This window comes from Leucoraja erinacea, chromosome 29 (assembly GCF_028641065.1).
Source record: "Leucoraja erinacea ecotype New England chromosome 29, Leri_hhj_1, whole genome shotgun sequence".
Lineage (NCBI taxonomy): Eukaryota > Metazoa > Chordata > Chondrichthyes > Rajiformes > Rajidae > Leucoraja > Leucoraja erinaceus.
The window spans coordinates 4,916,062-4,935,458 of NC_073405.1; the positions used below are offsets into that span (position 1 = coordinate 4,916,062).

Genomic DNA, 19,397 nt, shown 5'->3' on the forward strand with positions numbered 1-19,397 from the left:
GCTCATGCACCATCAGGTTACTAGTTAAATCTGACATTTTTGTTTTACTGATTATTTAATTGGAAATGATCTGCCCTCTTGTTGGTTCAGAAACCTATTATTGACAAAAAAAACTATCTTGAATGCATCGGAAATACTCACCACCTTCCAGTCTTCAAAACAAAAGCTCTGGAGGAAGGAAAGGATCAGAGGTGGCGCAGCAGTAGAGTTGCTGCCTCACAGCGCCAGAGACCTGGGTTCCATCCTGACTACGGGTGCTGTCTGTACGGAGTTTGTACGTTCTCCCCGTCACCCCGTGTATTTTCCCCGGTTGTTCACTCCGGTTACCTCCCACACTCCAAAGATGTGCAGGTTTGTAGGTGAATTGGCTTCAGTAATGATTGTAGATTGTCCCTAGTGGAGGATAGTGCCAATGTATGGGCATCACTGGTCAGTAAGGACTCGGTGGGCCGAAGGGCCTGTTTCCAAGCTGTATCTCAAAAGGAATCTAAATGAAAACTAAATTAAAGTTTAATTTTAGTTTAGTTTATTGCCATGTGAGCTGAGGTACCGTGAAGAGCTTTTTTGTTGCGTGCTATCCAGTCAGTGGATAAACCACAAGTGATTACAACCAAACTGCCCACCTTGTACAGATACAGGCTGAAAGGAATAATGTTTAGTGCAAAATAAAATCCAATTAGTGATAGTCCGTGGGTCTCCAATGAGGTGGATGGGAGGTCAGGACCGCTGACTGATTCCTGGGATGTCAGGACTTTCATATGAAGAAAGACTGGATAGACTCGGCTTGTACTCGCTAGAATTTAGCAGATTGAGGGGGGATCTTATGGAAACTTACAAAATTCTTAAGGGGTTGGACAGGCTAGATGCAGGAAGATTGTTCCCGATGTTGGGGAAGTCCAGAACAAGGGGTCACAGTTTAAGGATAAGGGGAAATCTTTTAGGACCGAGATGAGGAAAACCTTTTTCACACAGAGAGTGGTGAATCTCTGGAATTCTCTGCCGCAGAAGGTAGTTGAGGCCATAGTTCATTGGCTATATTTAAGAGGGAGTTAGATGTGGCCCTTGTGGCTAAAGGGATCAGGGGTATGGAGAGAAGGCAGGTACAGGATACCGAGTTGGATGATCAGCCATGATCATATTGAATGGCGGTGCAGGCTCGAAGGGCCGAATGGCCTACTCCCTCACCTATGTTTCTATGCCCTTTTGTTGGTGATAGGATGGTTCAGTTGCCTGATAACAGCTGGGACACATCTGTCACGTGTACCATGGTACAGTGAAATGCCTTTTTGTTATGTTCTATCCAGTCAGCGGAAAGACAATACATGATTACAAGCAAGCCACCCACAGTGCGCAGTTAGAGAATAAAGGGAACAGCCTTTAGTGCAAGATAAAATCTGGTTCAAAATGGTTTGAAGATCTACAATGATGGAGAAGGGAGGTCAGGGCTGCACTCTAGCTGGTGAGGGACGGTTCGGTTACTTGATAACAGCTGGGAAGAAGCTGTCCCTGAACCTGGAGGTGTGCGCTTTCAAACCTTTTCCTGATGAGAGCGAGGAGAAGAGGGAGTGACCAGGGCGAGACTGGTCCTTCATGATGCTGCTGGCCTTGCCGGGGCAGCGGGAGGTGTAGATGGAGTCAATGGAAGGGAGGTTGGTCTGCGTGATGGACGGGGCTGCGTCCACAACTCTACAATTTGTTTGCGGTCTTGGATGGAGGTGTTCCTAAACCATGCCGTGACGCATCCCAATAACATGTATAGACGTTGGTGAGCAGTGTCGGGGACATGCCGAACTTCCTCAAAGTAGAGGCGTTGGTGTTCTTTCTTGGCCACTGTGTCGAACAATGCCTCAATACATACAGTTTAATGAACAATCAAATTCTTAAGGGCCGGTCCCACCAGCATGCGCCTGCATGCGGCAAGCGCGACCTAACGTGGTCGCTTGAGCCGTACGGCCTCGCGGGGCCGGTCCCACTTCGATCGCCGGAGTTGCACGGAGCTGGTCCCGACATCGCGCGGGGCTCCGAAAAACTGACCAGGTTCAAAAATTTCCGCGCGGCAACGGCCTGCCGGCCCACAGCCGCCTCCACGCCGTGTGCCCGTCGACCTTCACGTCACTCACTCGACCTCCGTGCGTGGGCTTTAGGTCACGCTTGCCTCATGGAGTTGCATGCTCGTGGGGCGGGCCCTTTACATGCAGATGTTCTTATTGCACACACAAACCCACATTCAATTGTAAAAAAGTTCTTTTTTTAATTTAAGTTCTTTTTTTTACAATGCTAACCTTTTTTTGTTGTTTATCATGGGTTTTACAGAGTACTATGCTTGCATATCTGTAGTGCTGCTGCAAGTAGGAATGTCATTGTTCTATTGGGGCATAAAACACTCTAGGCTGCCGAGGCATGCAGTCACCGATGCATGCAGTCACCGTGTGGAGAGGTGTTGGGCACCACAGCTGCCCCGATGATGTAACCAAGACATTTTGGTTGCTTTGGAAACACCCCTTGGGCACAATCGCCAGGGTAACCACACCACTCGTAACAAAAATGATCCACAAATATTCTCCCCGTGCTCTTTAATTTCTCCCAGCCGTAAACCAGCGAGTGCTCGCTAAGGACGTTTGCGGACTCTCCCGGAGTCCTTATCCACGCGCGGCCCCTCGGCAGCATCTTCAGTCTCCACAGAGTTTTTAAGAAGGAACTGCAGAAAGTACAAAAAGTAGTAAACACTGCCCAGTCCATCATCGGCTCTGACCTTCCTTCCATCGAGGGGATTTATCGCAGTCGCTGCCTCAAAAAGGCTGGCAGTATCATCAAGGACCCACACCATCCTGGCCACACACTCATCTCCCCCCCCCCGCCCCCCCCCCCCGCTACCTTCAGGTAGAAGGTACAGGAGCCTGAAGACTGCCACAACCAGGTTCAGGAATAGCTACTTCCCCACAGCCATCAGGCTATTAAACCTAGCTCGGACAAAACTCTGATTATTAATAACCACTTTCTGTTATTTGCACTTTATTTATTCATGTGTGTGTATATATTTATATCATGGTATATGGACACATTTATCTGTTTTGTAGTCAATGCCTACTATGTTCTGTGTGCTGAAGCAAAGCAAGAATTTCATTGTCCTATACAGGGACACATGACAATAAACTCACTTGAACTTGAACCTGAACAGATGCTGGAAAATCGAAGGTACACAAAAACGCTGGGGAAACTCAGCGGGTGCAGCAGCATCTATGGAGCGAAGGAGATAGGCAACGTTTCGGGACGAAACGTTGCCTATCTCCTTCGCTCCATAGATGCTGCTGCACCCGCTGAGTTTCTCCAGCGTTTTTGCCTGCCTTCAGTCTCAACAGAGGCTGAATTACACCCCTCTCTCGATCCCCTTCAATGGTCTCAATTATCATCAAAAGGCGGGGTTTTCAATGGTTTTCACATTTACCAAGGTGCACTGACATACTTGGTACAGTGAAAAGATCAGCTAGTCCAATTGTGAAGGAATTCCCCACCAACTAATGTTCAGGAGATCTTGCACTAAACATGACTCCCTGCATACTGTACACTGTGGATGGCTCCATTGTGGTCGTGAACTGTATCGACTTTGATAGACGTTCCACTGACTGGATAGCACGGAACAAAAACGTTTTTCCACTGTACACGTGACACCAGGCTAAACTAAGCTAAACCAGGAAATGTAGAAAGAAAGAACTGCAGATGCTAGGGGAGATATGAAGTCAGTCAGTTGTGTGTAGGTGCAGGAGGTTGTCCCAAAGCAGTCGTCAATGTAACGGAGGTACAGGTCGGGGATGGGGCCCTGGTACGTACTGAACAAGGATTCTGAAGAAGGGTTTCGGCCCAAAACGTCGCCCATTTCCTTCGCTCCATAGATGCTGCTGCACCCGCTGAGTTTCTCCAGCAATTTTGTGTAACTGCAGATGCTAGTTTGCACCAATTATTGACACAAAAATACAGAGTAACTCAGTGGGTCTGGCAGCATCTGTGGAGAAGTCAAGTCAAGTCAAGTGAATTTATTGGCATGTGTCCCCGATAGGACAATTTTGCTTCAGCACAATAGAACATAGTAGGCATTGGCGACAAAACACATGAATAAATAAACTGGTGAAGTGCAAATAACAGATAATGGGTTATTAATGTTCAGAGTTTTGTCCGAGCCAGGTTTAATAGCCTGATGGCTGTGGGGAAGTAACTATTCCTGAACCTGGTCGTTGCAGTCTTCAGGCTCCTGTACCTTCTACCTGAAGGTAGCTGGCAGATGAGTGTGTGGCCAGGATAGTGTGGGTCCTTGATGATACTGCCAGCCTTTTTGAGGCAGCAACTGCGATAAATCCCCTCGATGGAGGGAAGGTCAGAGCCGGTCAAAGCCGATGATGGACAGATGGAGAAAATGGAAGGGTGATGTTTTGTGTCGGGACCCTTCTTCAGACTGAAATTATTGAGCGGGGGATGGGGTGGAAGGGAGGAAGGGAGGGAGCGGGAAAAGACCAGGACCAATTGTTCCTGCTCTTTTCTCCACCGCCAGTTCTTCACCTCCCCCCACCCCCCCCTAACCCACCCTCTACTATCAGTCTGAAGAAGGGTCCCGGCCCAAAACGTCACCCATCCTTTTCCCCCACTACCTGCCTCCCTGACCCACTGGGTTACTCCAACACTTTGTTTCGATCACTGTTCTAAAACTAATATTGTGATGCCCCTGTCCCACTTAGGAAACCGGAACGGAAAACTCTGGAGACTTTGCGCCCAACCCAAGGTTTCCGTGAGGTTCCCGGAGGTTTTTGTCAGTCTCCTATACTCAAATCCCCACCTGCTTCCAAATCTACAAAAGGATTTGCAAGGAGCCTACTGCCAGGGTCAACCACACCTGGAGTACTGCGTACAGTTTTGGTCTCCAAATCTTGGGTGGGGGAGTGCAAAGTTCACCAGACTGATTTCCGTTCAGGTTGTCCTAAGCAAAGACTGGATAGCATTGGTTTAACCATCGAAGATTGAGAGGGGACTTATAGAAACTACTGCGGGGTTGGACTTAAGCAGGAAGATTGTTCCCGATGTTAGGGAAGTCCAGGACAAGGGGTCACAGCTTAAGGATAAAGGGGAAATCCTTTAAAACCGAGATGAGAAAAACTTTTTTCACACAGAGAGTCGTGAATCTCTGGAACTCTCTGCCACAGAGGGTAGTTGAGGCCACTTCATTGGCTATATTTAAGAGGGAGTTAGATGTGGCCCTTGTGGCTAAGGGGATCAGGGGGTATGGAGAGAAGGCAGGTACGGGATACTGAGTTGGATGATCAGCCGTGATCATATTGAATGGCGGTGCTGGCTCGAAGGGCCGAATGGCCTACTCCTGCACCTATTTTCTATGTATCTATGCAAGCAGAGATTTGGTTTGAAAAGCACAGCCAACGGAATGGATGTTGGAGTTGGCAGGGTTAACCTAACAGAACAGTTTGCCCAAATAGGGCTCAAATTCTATTAAAATGATCTAGCATCTTTATAACACTTTTTACTTCCTTCGATGTCCTGGAGGCTTTTACAGCCAGTGAGTGATCCAATTACCCTCCAGTGTTGTCCTGCAGAAAACCAGGCAGCCAATTTGCAAGCAACCTCTGACAATTGGCAACCCGAGTTTGGAGGTGTTGAGTGAAAGAGTAATATTAGTCAAGACGCTAGACTGAATTATAGCATCTTTCATATCTACCAGTCTGTGTCGTTTAGTTTGGTTTATTGTGTGTACAGAGGTACTGTGAAATGCGTTTTCTGTTGCATTTTATCCAGTCAGCAGAAAGACTGTACACAATTACAGGCCGTCCACAGTGTACAGACACAGGACAAAGGGAATAACGTTTAGTGCAACATAAGTTCCATTAAAGATATTCCGAGGGTCTCCAATGAGGTAGATGGGAGGTCAGGACCGCTCTCTAGTCGATGGTAGGATGGTTCAGTCGCCTGATAGAACATAGAAACATAGAAAATAGGTGCAGGAGTAGGCCATTCGGCCCTTCGAGCCTGCACCGCCATTCAATATGATCATGGCTGATCATCCAACTCGGTATCCTGGACCTGAACCTTCTCTCCATACCCCCTGATCCCTTTAGCCACAAGGGCCACATCTAACTCCCTGACAGCCGGGAAGAAACTGCCCCTGAATCAGGAGGTGTGCATTTTCAAACTTCTTGCCTGATGGGAGTGGGGAAGAAGAGGGAGTGACCAGGGCGAGACTGGACCTTGATGATGCTGCTGGCCTTGCCGTGGCAGAGTGAAGTGTGGATGGAGTCAATGGAAGGGAGGTTGGTTTGCACGATGGACTGGGCATGCGTCCACAACTCTGCAATTAGTTGCGGTCTTGGATGGAGCTGTTCTCAAACCATGCCGTGATGCATCCCGACAAAATGCGTAGACGTTGGCGAGGGATGTTGGGGATGTCCCGAACTTCCTGAGCTTTCTCGAATGTAGAGGCGTTGGTGTGCTTGCTTGGCCATTGCTTCAAACAATGTCGCAATGTTGAAACACTCATCCTCGTTTTCAGATCCACCATGGTCTCACTCTCCCCTAATCCTGTATCTGACAGCTCCGCCAATCATTGGATCATCCTCAATTGTCTAGTGATGGCTGTGCCTATGGCTCTGGACCATACGATTAGCAATTCCCTCCCTAAGCATTCATAGAAAAATAGAAATTAGGTGCAGGAGTAGGCCATTCGGCCCTCCGAGCCTGCACCGCCATTCAATATGATCACGGCTGATCATCCAACTCGGTATCCCGTACCTGCCTTCTCTCCATTCCCCCTGATCCCTTTAGCCACAAGGGCCACATCTAACTCCCTCTTAAATATAGCCAATGAACTGTGGCCTCAACTACCTTCTGTGGCAGAGAATTCCAGAGATTCACCACTCTCTGTGTGAAAAATGTTTTTCTCATCTCGGTCCTAAAAGATTTCCCCCCTTATCCTTAAACTGTGACCCTTTGTTCTGGACTTCCCCAACATCGGGAACAATCTTCCAGCATCCAGCCTGTCCAACCCCTTAAGAATTTTGTAAGTTTCTGTAAGATCCCCCCTCAATCTTCTAAATTCCTCCCCCACCTTTCTCTCTTGGTTTAAAGGCTCCCATAAAAATAACCTTCTATGTGTGTGTGTGTGTGTGTGTCTCTCTTTGCTTCAGGGTAGCTATTGTTGGCTCCAATGAAGCACTTTGGGATGTATTGCATGTAGGAAACTATATAAATATGGAGTTTGTTCAAGAAGGAACTGCAGATGCTGGAAAATCGAAGGTAGACAAAAGTGCTGGAGAAACTCAGCGGGTGCGGCAGCATCTATGGAGCGAAGGAAATAGGCAACGTTTCGGGACGAAACCCTTCCGGGTTTCGGCCCGAAACGTTGCCTATTTCCTTCAAGGGTTCCAGCCCGAAACGTCGCCTATTTCCTTCGCTCCATCGATGCTGCTGCACCCGCTGAGTTTCTCCAGTACTTAAATATGGAGTTGTCGTTGTACTGCTGCCCCCTGGTGATCGGAGGTAAGAGTTTTGTTTAGCGACACAGCATGGAATCAGGCCCTTCGGCCCGCCAATTCCGTGCTGACCATTGATCCATGCTAACCATCGATCATCCATTGACATTGTTTCGATGCGATCCCACTTTCTCATCCGCTCCCTGCACACTAGGGGCAATTAACCTACCAACCTGCACGTCTTTAGGATGTGGGATGGAAGCCGGAGCGCCCAGGGGAAACGCACGCAGTCACGTGGAGAACGTGCAAACTCCACGCAGACAGACGGCACCCGAGGTCAGGATCGAACCCGGGGGCCTCTGGCACGGAGTGAGGTAACCGGCGCTGCTATTTGTGCCACCTGAGAAAGCTGGTCCTCCCAGAGTGGAGAAGGAGAAGGGCTGGGCCACGTTTACGAGACGTTGTTTTCACTCTCCGCAGGGTTTGTGCAGCCCTCCTCCACCTGCAAGAACGTGTACGACTGTCTGGAGGAAGAGCGCTACGAGCTGTGCGCCTGCTACCGCGACTGCGGCTTCGACGGCACGCCCGTGTGCGGCTCGGACGGGGTCCTGTACCAGAACCAGTGCCAGATGGAGGTGGCGGCCTGTCGCAACAACACTCGCATCGACCAGGTCCACACGTCACAGTGTCCTACAGGTGAGATCCCCGCTACGCCAGCACCACTAGATAGTGACTGCATCGACTCACCTTGGCCCAAAGCACAAGGGGCAAAGGTGACCGTCAGACAAAGCTGCTTCCTCCCCTTCTACAACGCTGGGCCCAGACCATTCAGGGCACATAAGATGGGGTGGATGCCTGCCATAGGGATAGGAGCAGAATTAGGCCATTCGCCCCATCAAGTCTACACCGCCATTCAATCATGGCGGATCTATCTTCCTTCTCAACCCCATTCTCCTGCCTTCTCTCCATAACTTTTGACACCATGAGAGGAATAGATCGGATAGATGCACAGAATCTCTTGCCCAGAGTAGGAGGAATCGAGGACCAGAGGACATCGGTTCAAGGTGAAGGGGAAAAGATTTAATAGGAATCTGAGGGGTGACATTTTTTCGCACAAAGGGTGGTGGGTGTATGGAACAAGCTGCCGGGGGAGGTAGTTAAAGGGCCTGTCCCACTACGAGCTAATTCAAGAGTTCTCCTGAGTTTCCCCTGATTCGAACTCGGAGAATTACGGTAATGGCCGCTCGTAGGTACTCGGGGCTCTCGTGGACATTTTTCAACATGTTGAAAAATCTTCATGAGTCTTCCTGAGCTTACCGTGTTTCCCGAGTACCTGCCGTTAGCGTTACGAGCCGCTAAGAGACATCCCCGAGCTCCGACGTACCCGCTACGTACATTCTACGTGCTTACCACGAGTTTGATTTTTTTTTAAACTCGGGAGAGCTCTTGAATGAACTCGTACCGTGGGACAGGCCCTTATGGCAGGGATGACCGCAACATTCAAGAAACATTGAGGCAGGTACAAGGATAGGACAGGTTTAGAGGGATACGGGCCAGATGCAGGCAGGTGGGACTAGGGTAGATGGGACATGTTGGGCGGCGTGGGCAGGATGGGCTGAAGGGCCTGTTTCCAAGCTGTATCATTCTGTGACTGTAGCGGGGTGAGTTCTGGTCACTGATTCTGCCTTCTCTCTGGAGCAGGAGCAGCCGCTGAAGAGATAGAGCCAGTGACGTCACCGGTGGGGCCAGGCCAGATGGAACACAACCAGTCAGGTAGGCCGGAGACACAAGGAGCTGCAGATGCTGGATGTTTGAGGAAAAGACAAAGTGCTGGAGTAACTCAGTGAGGCAGGCAACTAAAGTCTGTGCAGGCTCGAAAGGCCGAATGGCCTACTCCTGCACCTAATTTCTATGTTTCTATATTTAGTTTAGTTTAGAGATACAGCGTGGACACAGGCCCTTCGGCCCACCGAGTCCATGCCGACCAACAATCCCCATACACTAACACAACCCTACACACTAGGAACCATTTACATTTCTTACCGAAGCCATTTACCCTATAAACCTGCACATCTTTGGAATGTGGGAGGAAACTGGAGCACCCGGAGAAAACCCACGCGGTCACAGGGAGAACGTGCAAACTCCGTACAGATAGCACCTGTAGTCAGGATTGGAGCTGGGTCTGCGGCGCTGTGAGGCAGCAGCTCTACCCGCTGCGACACCATGTCAACCCAGATGGGAATGGGCTGGGCAAGGAACTGCAGATGCCGGAATCTTGGACACAAGGGACAATGCAGTTGTCTGAAGACGGGTCCCGAGCCAAAACATGGCCTGTCCATTCCCTCCACAGATGCTGCCTGACCCGCTGAGTTCCTCCGGCACTTTGTGTTTTGCTCCATCGGGCCGGCTGATCCCTGGGCTCTTGGTGGGATCGGCTCCAACATCCTCAATCGAGACTTGGGGATAAGTTTCCTTGCAGACAATGTGAAAAACCACAAACCACATCAACAGCTCCCAAATCTTGGAATGCACAAAGCAGGCTGAATATTCTCCTCACAGGGGAGACGGGAGATTTAATAGAGCTATTCCGAATCTGAAGGTTTACAGTGGAGCCCTGAGGGTAAATGGTTCACACTGGCTGGAGGGGCAGTGACTGTGGGATGCATTGAAGGAAATCCATGGGAGACACACAGGGTGGGGGGGAAGGAGAAAAGATTTCCTAGTTGTTGTGAGCTGGAGCCTGGTGGGGAGGTTTAGTGAACTTTACCAGAACAAGAAATGAATAGATAGGAGGTGTACGTGCAGGGAGGGCCGTGGCGAGAGACTGGGAAACAGGGCTCATGTTAAAGGGCTGGCACTAGCTGGCTACCTAGCGCACGCTGTCTGTAATGGGAGCAGGTCCCGGCACCCGCCAGCAGGCGGCACCACGGAGCAACGAAGCTAGGCACAAAGTGCTGGAGTTACTCAGCGGTTCAGGCAGCGTCTCTGGAGAGAAGGGATAGGCGACGTTTCAGCTCAGGACCCTCCGTCAGACTGAGAGCCGTGGGGGACGGAAACTGGAGGGGTGAAGAGGTGCAAAGAACAAATGAATGAAAGGTATTTGAAACGATGATCAAGGAAAGGTGGAGCCCACAATGGTCCATTGTTGGCTGTGGAGAAGGTGATAACCGGTGGATACAAACAGTGAAACTGGTACCATGACTAGGGTGGGGGAGTGATGGAGAGAGAGAGAGAGAGAGGGGGGATGAAAGGGTTCCTTGAGGTTCGGGACGTCGACGTCCATACTGCTGGGGTGTAAGCTGCCCAATATGAGGTGCGGTTCCTCCAATTTGTGTTGGGCCTCACCCTGACAGTGGAGGAGGTCTAGTAGGGGAGGGGGGGGGGGGGTCAAGATCCAGCTGTGCGGGCACGCGGCCCAAATCCAGCTGCATGTGGGGAAGGTCCATTTCCAGCTGGGCTCCAGATACAGCTGTGTGCGCGCCCCGTATCCAGCTGTGCATGCACCCCAGATACAGCTGTGCATGCGCCTCAGATACCTGTGCACAGATACAGCTGTGCATGCTCCCCAGATACAGCTGTGCATACACCCCAGATACAGCTGTGCATGCTCCCCAGATACAGCTGTGCATGCACCCCAGATACAGCTGTGCATGCACCCCAGATACAGCTGTGCATGCAACCCAGATACAGCTGTGCATGCACCCAGATACAGCTGTGCCTGCACCCCAGATACAGCTCTGCCCGCACCCCAGATACAGCTGTGCATGCACCCCAGATACAGCTGTGTGCGCACCAGTTTCCAGATCCAGCTGTGCTCGCGCGGCCCGGATCACACTGCGTACACGAGCTGAAGGCCATGACTCCGTGCCTGGGTGGTGCAGCCTGCAGCAGCCTTGTCTATTCTCTGCCTCCTTCCTCCCTCTCTGCCTAATCCACCTCCACCCACACATGTCAGACACAGACATTCTTTCAACACACCCCTGCCAATTTAACGATGCTGGGGAGTTTAGTTTTGGGCAGGTGAAAAGGAAGTGATTGCTAATATACAGCTTCGTCCCTCTTCATGTGTTTTAATTTGTGGCTGATTACACCGCAGCTAAAAATCAGACTCAGCCCAAGAGTCAAAACTCTGAAGTTTAATAAGAGCTTTGCAGATTGGCACATGCAGGCAAAGGCATTCTCCAAGTTCCTTTGATCATGCGGTAAATATGTGAGCCCAGCTCTGGAATCAAGTGTTTATTTAATTCAGTTTAGTTTCGAGCTAGAGCGCAGGAACAACGCACCGACTAGCGCGATCCCCGCACACGAATAACACCCCACACACACCAGGGATAATTTCCAGAAGCCCATTAACCTACAGACCTGCCCGTCTTTTGGAGTGTGGGGGGAACCCGGAGCATCCGGGGGGGAAACCCACTCGGGTCACGGGGAGAACGCCCGGACAGCGCCCGTCGTCAGGATCGAACCCGGCTCCCTGGGGCAGCAGGGGAGCAACTCTACCACTGCGCCACCGTGCCGCCCGGCGTGAATCTCTGCCTCAGCGGGAAGGGCTGTTTGGGTCCCAGCATGGTGGAGAGTGCTGAGCTGCTGGGAGCATCTGCGATCTTTTGTGTCTCCAAAGAGATTTACGAGGGGTCACTGTCAGCAAGTGGGCCTGTATTAAATAGGAAGCAAAGCCACTGCTAGACTCGAGGGCCTGAACTACAGCGAGGGGTTGAGCAGGCTAGGACTTTACTCTTTGGAGCACAGGATGGTGAGAGGTGATCTTATAGAGGTGCACAAAATCACCTTGTCGAGTTCCCACCACCACGGGTACCATGTAATCCCGTGCTATCTGCTCCATGGTCGGATAGTCGGCGACTAAACAGTCTCCCCCACCTGGTTTGCAAGGTGAGGAGGGGGCTATGGAACAAAAACAAGACCCTGTCAAAGGGCAGATGAGCTTCTAGCGAGCCAACGGCCATCCACACTTCAGAAGATGTTGCGATCACTGTCGTACCTAGCATTGTAAGGAATGATGATGAAGCACACACACACACAGAATCCTGTACTTCCAGCGGCGGAGGTCCGCAGGAACTGGAGGACAGAGATGTGTGCTCCTTCCGTCACCATTGGAAACCAGCGCCACTGCGTCGCTAATGTTTTCAATAACGATGAACAAAATCATGAGAGGAATAGATCGGGTAAACGCACAGAGTCTCTTGTCCAGAGTAGGAGAATCGAGAACCAGAGGACATACGTTTAAGTTGAGGGGGGGGGGGGGTGAAATTAAAAAGGAAACTGAGGGGTAACATTTTCATGCAAAGGGTGGCGAGTGCATGGAACGATGAGGTGGTCGAGGCAGGTATTATCACAATGTTTAAGAAACATTGTACATGGATAGGACAGGTTTAGAGTGATGTGGGCCAAACACAGGCAGGTGGGACAGGTGTAGATGGGACATGTTGGCCGGTGTGGACAAGTTGGGCCGAAGGGCCTGTTTCCAGCTCCATGACTCTATGACTAAGTGATGGGCTTTGACCAGGACTAGAAGGGAATCTAGACTGGGGAGGTTCGTCCTCAATGGAGTGGAGCTGTGCAAACACTTCCCGCCCCCACCTCCCGGAGGGTCTGTGAGCCTCTGACTCGGGGAAGTGTTGTGGGATGGGGAGGGAGGGGTGCCAGATTGGGCAGAATATCCTGGGGATGAGCGATTTAAATTGCAAGACCAAGTTGCCTGACACTCTCCACTTAGACGTTTGGATGGGTGATCTAATCGATGAGATGCACAAATTAAACTTCCCCCATTCACCCTAAAGTCAGAGCCAGGTCTTTATTTTTTTTCAAGAGTGAAATCAGGAAGCACATCTTCAGAGGGGTGGAAATCTGGAACTTTCTATGAGAAGGGAGCTTCTGGCCTGAGATAAACTGGAGGTTTGATCGAAAGATCTGGAACAAAGGCGGAGAATGGGTTCCCGATCAGCTGCAATCTGATAGAATCAAGCAGCAGATATGATGGGCTGAATGGCCTCCTCCACCTGTGGGTCTTATGGCCAATGTTCCTTTTTACCCTAGCCCAGGGACGTTTTAGAGATACAAGGCGGAAACAGGCCCTTCGGCCCACTGAGTCCGTGCCGACCAGCGATCAACGTATACAAGGATCTCTGCATAGAGAGGAATGGGTCGACTCGACCCGAAACGTCACCCACTCCTTCTATCCAGAGATGCTGCCTGTCCCGCTGAGTTACTCCAGCATTTTGTGTCTTATCTTCGGTGTAAACCAGCATCTGCAGTTCCTTCCTACACACTAGTTCTACCCTACACACCAGGGACAATTTACAGAAGCACATTAACCTACAAACCTGCACGTCTTTGGAGTGTGGGAGGAAACCGGAGCACCCGGAGATAACCCACACAGGCCCGGGGAGAACGTGCAAACTCCGTACAGACAGCACCCGCAGTCAGGATTGAACCCTACCGCTGTGCCGCCCTGAGGAGCAGTGATGCCCAATGCGCAATTAACCACCTTGGCACAGGCTGCATCATTGATTTGGGGCCATCGGAATACCAGCTCCTTGTTTTAAAACATCCCCTGCTTGAGATTTATATCGATGCGTTTGAAAATGTTTGCACTAATGAGCGAGACAGAGAGTTCAGAAAATAAAGTGCATTTTGTACGGGGGAGTCTCGGATGTAGACGGATGTGTTATTTGCTCAGAGCTCCACGAGGCTGGCATTCCCATTCCCATTCCCATTCCCATTCTGTCCCCTCACCAACTTTCCACTGAAACTATGGAAGGAAAATCCTCCCCAACCTGGAGCGCTGTCACCACCTGGTGGTCAGAGCCACACACTGCAGCTACACAACAACCCAACCTGTTGATGCAAAACACAGTGGGAAGGAACAGCACAGGCTGGTTTAAAACGAAGATAGACACAAAAAGCTGGACAGGCAGTGGGACCACAATGAATGGCGGTGCTGGCTCGAAGGGCCGAATGGCCTACAGTTTTGGTCTCCTAATCTGAGGAAAGACATTCTTGCCATAGAGGGAGTACAGAGAAGGTTCACCAGACTGATTCCTGGGATGTCAGGACTTTCATATGAAGAAAGACTGGATAGACTCGGCTTGTACTCGCTAGAATTTAGGAGATTGAGGGGGGATCTTATAGAAACTTACAAAATTCTTAAGGGGTTGGACAGGCTAGATGCAGGAAGATTGTTCCCGATGTTGGGGAAGTCCAGGACAAGGGGTCACAGTTTAAGGATAAGGGGGAAATCTTTTAGGACCGAGATGAGAAAAACATTTTTCACACAGAGTGGTGAATCTCTGGAACTCTCTGCCACAGAGGGTAGTTGAGGCCACAGTTCATTGGCTATATTTAAGAGGGAGTTAGATGTGGCCCTTGTGGCTAAAGGGATCAGGGGGTATGGAGAGAAGGCAGGTACAGGATACTGAGTTGGATGATCAGATTGAATGGCGGTGCAGGCTCGAAGGGCCGAATGGCCTACTCCTGCACCTATTTTCCATGTATCTATATCTATGTATCTATTTTCTATGACAGGCAGCAGCATCTCTTGAGAGAAGGAATGGGCGATATTTCGGGTCGAAATCCTTCTTCAGACAAAGAAGGGTCTCGACCCGAAACGTCACCCATTCCTTCCCTCCAGAGATGCTGCTGCCCGTCCCGTCCCGTCCCGTCCTGTCCCGCTGAGTCACTGAGATAATGTTTTTACTGATGTATTCTCAGTATTAACTATCACTATGGGGCAGCGTGATGGAGCAGCTCCAGAGACTCTGGTTCGATCCTGTCCCCGGGTGCTGTCTGAACAGAGTTTGCACCCTCTCCTGTCACTGTGTGGGATTTCCCTGGTGCTCCGCTTTCTTCCCACTTCCCAAAGACGTGCAGGCTTGTGAGTCAAATGGCTTCTGTAAATCCTACACGCTGGGGACAATTTACAGAAGCCAATTGGCTGGACTCAGTGGGCCGAAGGGTCGCCTTCCGTGCTGTATCTCTAAACTAAACTGAACACAGACAAATGGGACTGGCTAGTTTGGGGCATCTTGGTTGACATGGGTGAAACGGGCCGAAGGGCCTGTTTCTGTGCTGGAATGATTCTATGTTTAGTGGTGTGATGAGACATGGTAAAGTTATGGCACATTCATCTCATTGAGTCTGTGCTGGTTAATAAGGAGCTACCCAACTTAATCACATCCTCACACAAAGGGCGGTGGGTGTATGGAACAAGCTGCCAGAGGAGGTAGTTGAGGCTGGGACTATCCCAACATTTAAGAAACAATTCGACACGGTGCATGGATAGGACAGGTATGGTGGGATATGGACCAAACGCGGGCAGGTGGGACTAAGTGTAGCTGGGACATGTTGGCTGGTATGGGCAAGTTGGGCCGAAGGGCCTGTTTCCACGCTGTATCACTCTGTGACTGTAGAGGGACTGTAGAGGGAGTGCAGTGAAAATACCCCAAACAGGTTCAGGGAATGGTGAGTCCCTCATGTGAAAGATCTCGTTGCCCACACCTAGTGTTTGTGTACAAGGTGAGGTGATCGTTGGTCGGCGTGGGCTCGATGGGCCGAAGGGCCTGTTTCATGCAGTGAAATAAACATTGAACTATTCAGAATTCTTCGCAGGTTTGCCAATGTGGAGGCTGGAACTAGAGGAACACAATCCCTAAATAGTTGCTGGTCCTCGAGGTTGAATGAGGAGAAATGTACTCACTCAAAGGGTGGTGAACCTTTGGAATTATCTTCCCCAGAGGACGGTGAAGTTTCAGTCACTGATTGGATTCTAAAGGGAGTGTTTAGACGATAGGATTTCAAGGGATCTAGCTGTGAAGATTGTGTGCGGTGAGGAAGATCAGCCTTGATCTTGTGCAATAGTGGAGCTGTCTGGCGTACTCCTGTATCTATTTCTATGTTGCTGTCCATTGTGGCGGCCTTACAGCGCCAGAGACCCGGGTTCGATCCTGACTACGGGTGTTGCCAGTATGGAGTTTGTGCGCTCTCCCTGGGACCGTGTGGCTTTTCTCTAGGGGCTCAGGTTTCCCCCCCACATTCCAATGATGTACAGGTTTGTACGTTAACTAGCTTTGGCCCCTAGTGTGTAGGATTTAGACACCTGGGCACAGAGATTGACACCCGCCTGTCCTTCTCCCAGCACACAGACTCTGTGTACAAGAAGGCACAGCAACGCCTGTTCCTGCTGAGGAAACTCAGGAGCTTTGATGTCAGACAGGACATTTTAACAGCTGTCTATAAATCACTTATAGAATCTGTACTCACCTTTAACATCACATCCTGGTTCACCCTCACCTCTGTCAAAGACAAATCAAAGCTTTCCCGGATCATCAATCAGGCAAGCAAAATAACTGGCAAAACTCAAAATCAATTATCAGTACTCCACACCCAGGCAGTTAAAAGGAAAGCCAACCTCATTACACAGTATCCCACCCACCCCCTGCACAGGTCTTTCCAACTTCTGCCATCAGGCCGCCGATATAAAGTCCCCCTATCCAAGAAAAACATGCTGGTTGGCGCGGACTGTAAGGCCTTTTTTCTGCGCTGTATGTCGATAGTCCAAACTGCATATGCTGGTTTATACCAAACAATCGAGAGTTTGTGTCCGACAGTGTTCACACTGCGGCGTTGTAAGCTACCCAAGTGGAAAATAAGGTGCTGCTCCCCCTGTTTGCGAGTGGTCTCACACTGGCAATCGAGGAGGCCCAGGGCAGAGGGGGTGGTGTGGGAATGGGATACAGAAAGTGCCCGTGGTTATGTGAAAGGAAACTTGTCAAAAACAATAATTAAATAAATAGTCTGTAATTATCACGATCAATTTCAAATGATCTGTACTCTATGCAGACGAGTAGTTGGTGCATTTCTTCAACAACAATTTTGGAACCAAAAATAAATCAAAATGGCAAACACTCCATTTAAAAAAAAACAAAAAGAAAGTGCAGTTGAACTAAACTAAAAATGAAAGCACTAAATATATTGAACAAAATGTGTTTAGAAAACATAGAAACATAGAAAATAGGTACAGGTGTAGAGGCCATTCGGCCCTTCGAGCCTGCACCGCCATTCAATATGATCATGGCTGATCATCCAACTCAGTATCCTGTACCTGCCTTCTCTCCATACCCCCTGATCCCTTTAGCCACAAGGGCCACATCTAACTCCCTCTTAAATATAGCCAACGAACTGTGGCCTCAACTACCTTCTGTGGCAGAGAATTCCACAGATTCGCCATTCTCTGTGTGAAAAATGTTTTTCTCATCTCGGTCCTAAAAGATTTCCCCCTTATCCCTAAACTGTGACCCCTTGTTCTGGACTTCCCCAACATCGGAAACAATCTTCCTGCATCTAGCCTGTCCAACCCCTTAAGAATTTTGTAAGTTTCTATAAGATCCCCCCTCAATCTTCTAAATTCTAGCGAGTACAAGGCGAGTCTATCCAGTCTTTCTTCATATGAAAGTCCTGACATCCCAGGAATCAGTCTGGCGAACCTTCTCTGTACTCCCTCTATGGCAAGAATGTCTTTCCTCAGATCAGGAGACCAAAACTGTACGCAATACTCCAGGTGTGGTCTCACCAAGACCCTGTACAACTGCAGTAGAACCTCCCTGCTCCTAGACTCAAATCCTTTTGCAATGAATAAATAAAAGGTGTGCAGTACGGTGACACAGTGGTACAGTCGCTGCCTCACAGCGCCAGACACACGGGTTCGATCCCGACTACGGGTGCTGTCTGTACAGAGTTTGCACGTTCTCCCTATGACCACGTGGGTTTTCTTCGGGTGCTCTGGTTTCTTCCCACATTCCAAAGACGTCCAGGTTTGTCAGAAGCCGCAATAAGCTAGGACAAATACATGGGTCAAATGAATGACATGTTAGCAAATTGGCTGCTGCAGAGTGCAGGATAGCAGTTTACCTGCGATCGCTGGTTGGCACAGACTCGGTGGGCCGAAGGGCCTGTTTCCACACTGAATATGTTTTGTTTTTTCTTAAATAAGTTAGTCACATTATTAATAATCTATTGTGTTGACCTCTTCGAAACCTCCAACATAATCTTCTACTATTGTTCCATCACTCCCTTTCTCTCTTCCTCCTGGTTCTCCTGTTCCATCTTTCTCCCCTTGGTCTCTGTGATGTTCGTATCCCGTCTCAAACACCCTCTCCCCGTCTACCTTCCTCACTCTGCACCTCCCCAATCCATTTCTGTCCCTCTCCCTCGATCTCTGCCGCTCATCATCTTTATTTCTCCTTCCTTTTCCTCTCTCCTCCTCCTCCTCTCTCCATCGTGCTTCTCCTCCCCCCCTCCCCCCCCCTCTAATCCCACCCCATCCCTGTCACAGACGACGTCACAGCGGCCCAAGCAGAGCTCTCCTACTACTCCTACGGAACGAGCTACGAGTACGACCCAGAGATGTTTGAGACCGCGGTAGACGACACATTCGAGATGAACGACGATCAGATGGAGAGAACGAGCCGGGGAGCGGAGGGAGAACAGACGAGGGCGCCAGTGGAAGAGTGAATGGTAACCACCGGCAAACAGACGCGTGTGGGGTGATAGAAGCAGAATGAGGCCATTCAGCCCATCAAGGATTGTTAAGGTTACACAAAAAAAAGCTGGAGAAACTCAGCGGGTGCAGCAGCATCTATGGAGCGAAGGAGATAGGCAACGTTTCGGGCCGAAACCCGCTGAGTTTCTCCAGCTTTTTTTTGTGTAACCTTCGATTCTCCAGCATCTGCAGTTCCCTCTTAAACAAGGATTGTTAAGGGTTTGGACACGCCAGAGGCAGGAAACATGTTCCCGATGTTGGGGGAGTCCAGAACCAGGGGCCACACAGTTTAAGAATACGGGGTAAGCCATTTAGAACGGAGACGAGGAAACACCTTTTCACACAGAGAGAGGTGAGTCTGTGGAATTCTCTGCCTCAGA

At 49.9% G+C, this 19,397-nt stretch overlaps 1 protein-coding gene across 1 annotated transcript in view; it reads left to right on the plus strand.

Annotated features, from left to right (window-relative positions):
- The window catches only part of cpamd8 (C3 and PZP like alpha-2-macroglobulin domain containing 8), a 116,402-nt gene that overhangs the window by 95,535 nt on the left and 1,470 nt on the right, over positions 1-19,397 (plus strand). Inside the window, 3 exon segments of the mRNA XM_055658393.1 lie at positions 7,944-8,159; positions 9,165-9,236; positions 18,811-18,992. Coding sequence (XP_055514368.1) covers positions 7,944-8,159; positions 9,165-9,236; positions 18,811-18,989 — 467 coding nt within the window. The 3' untranslated portion in view covers positions 18,990-18,992.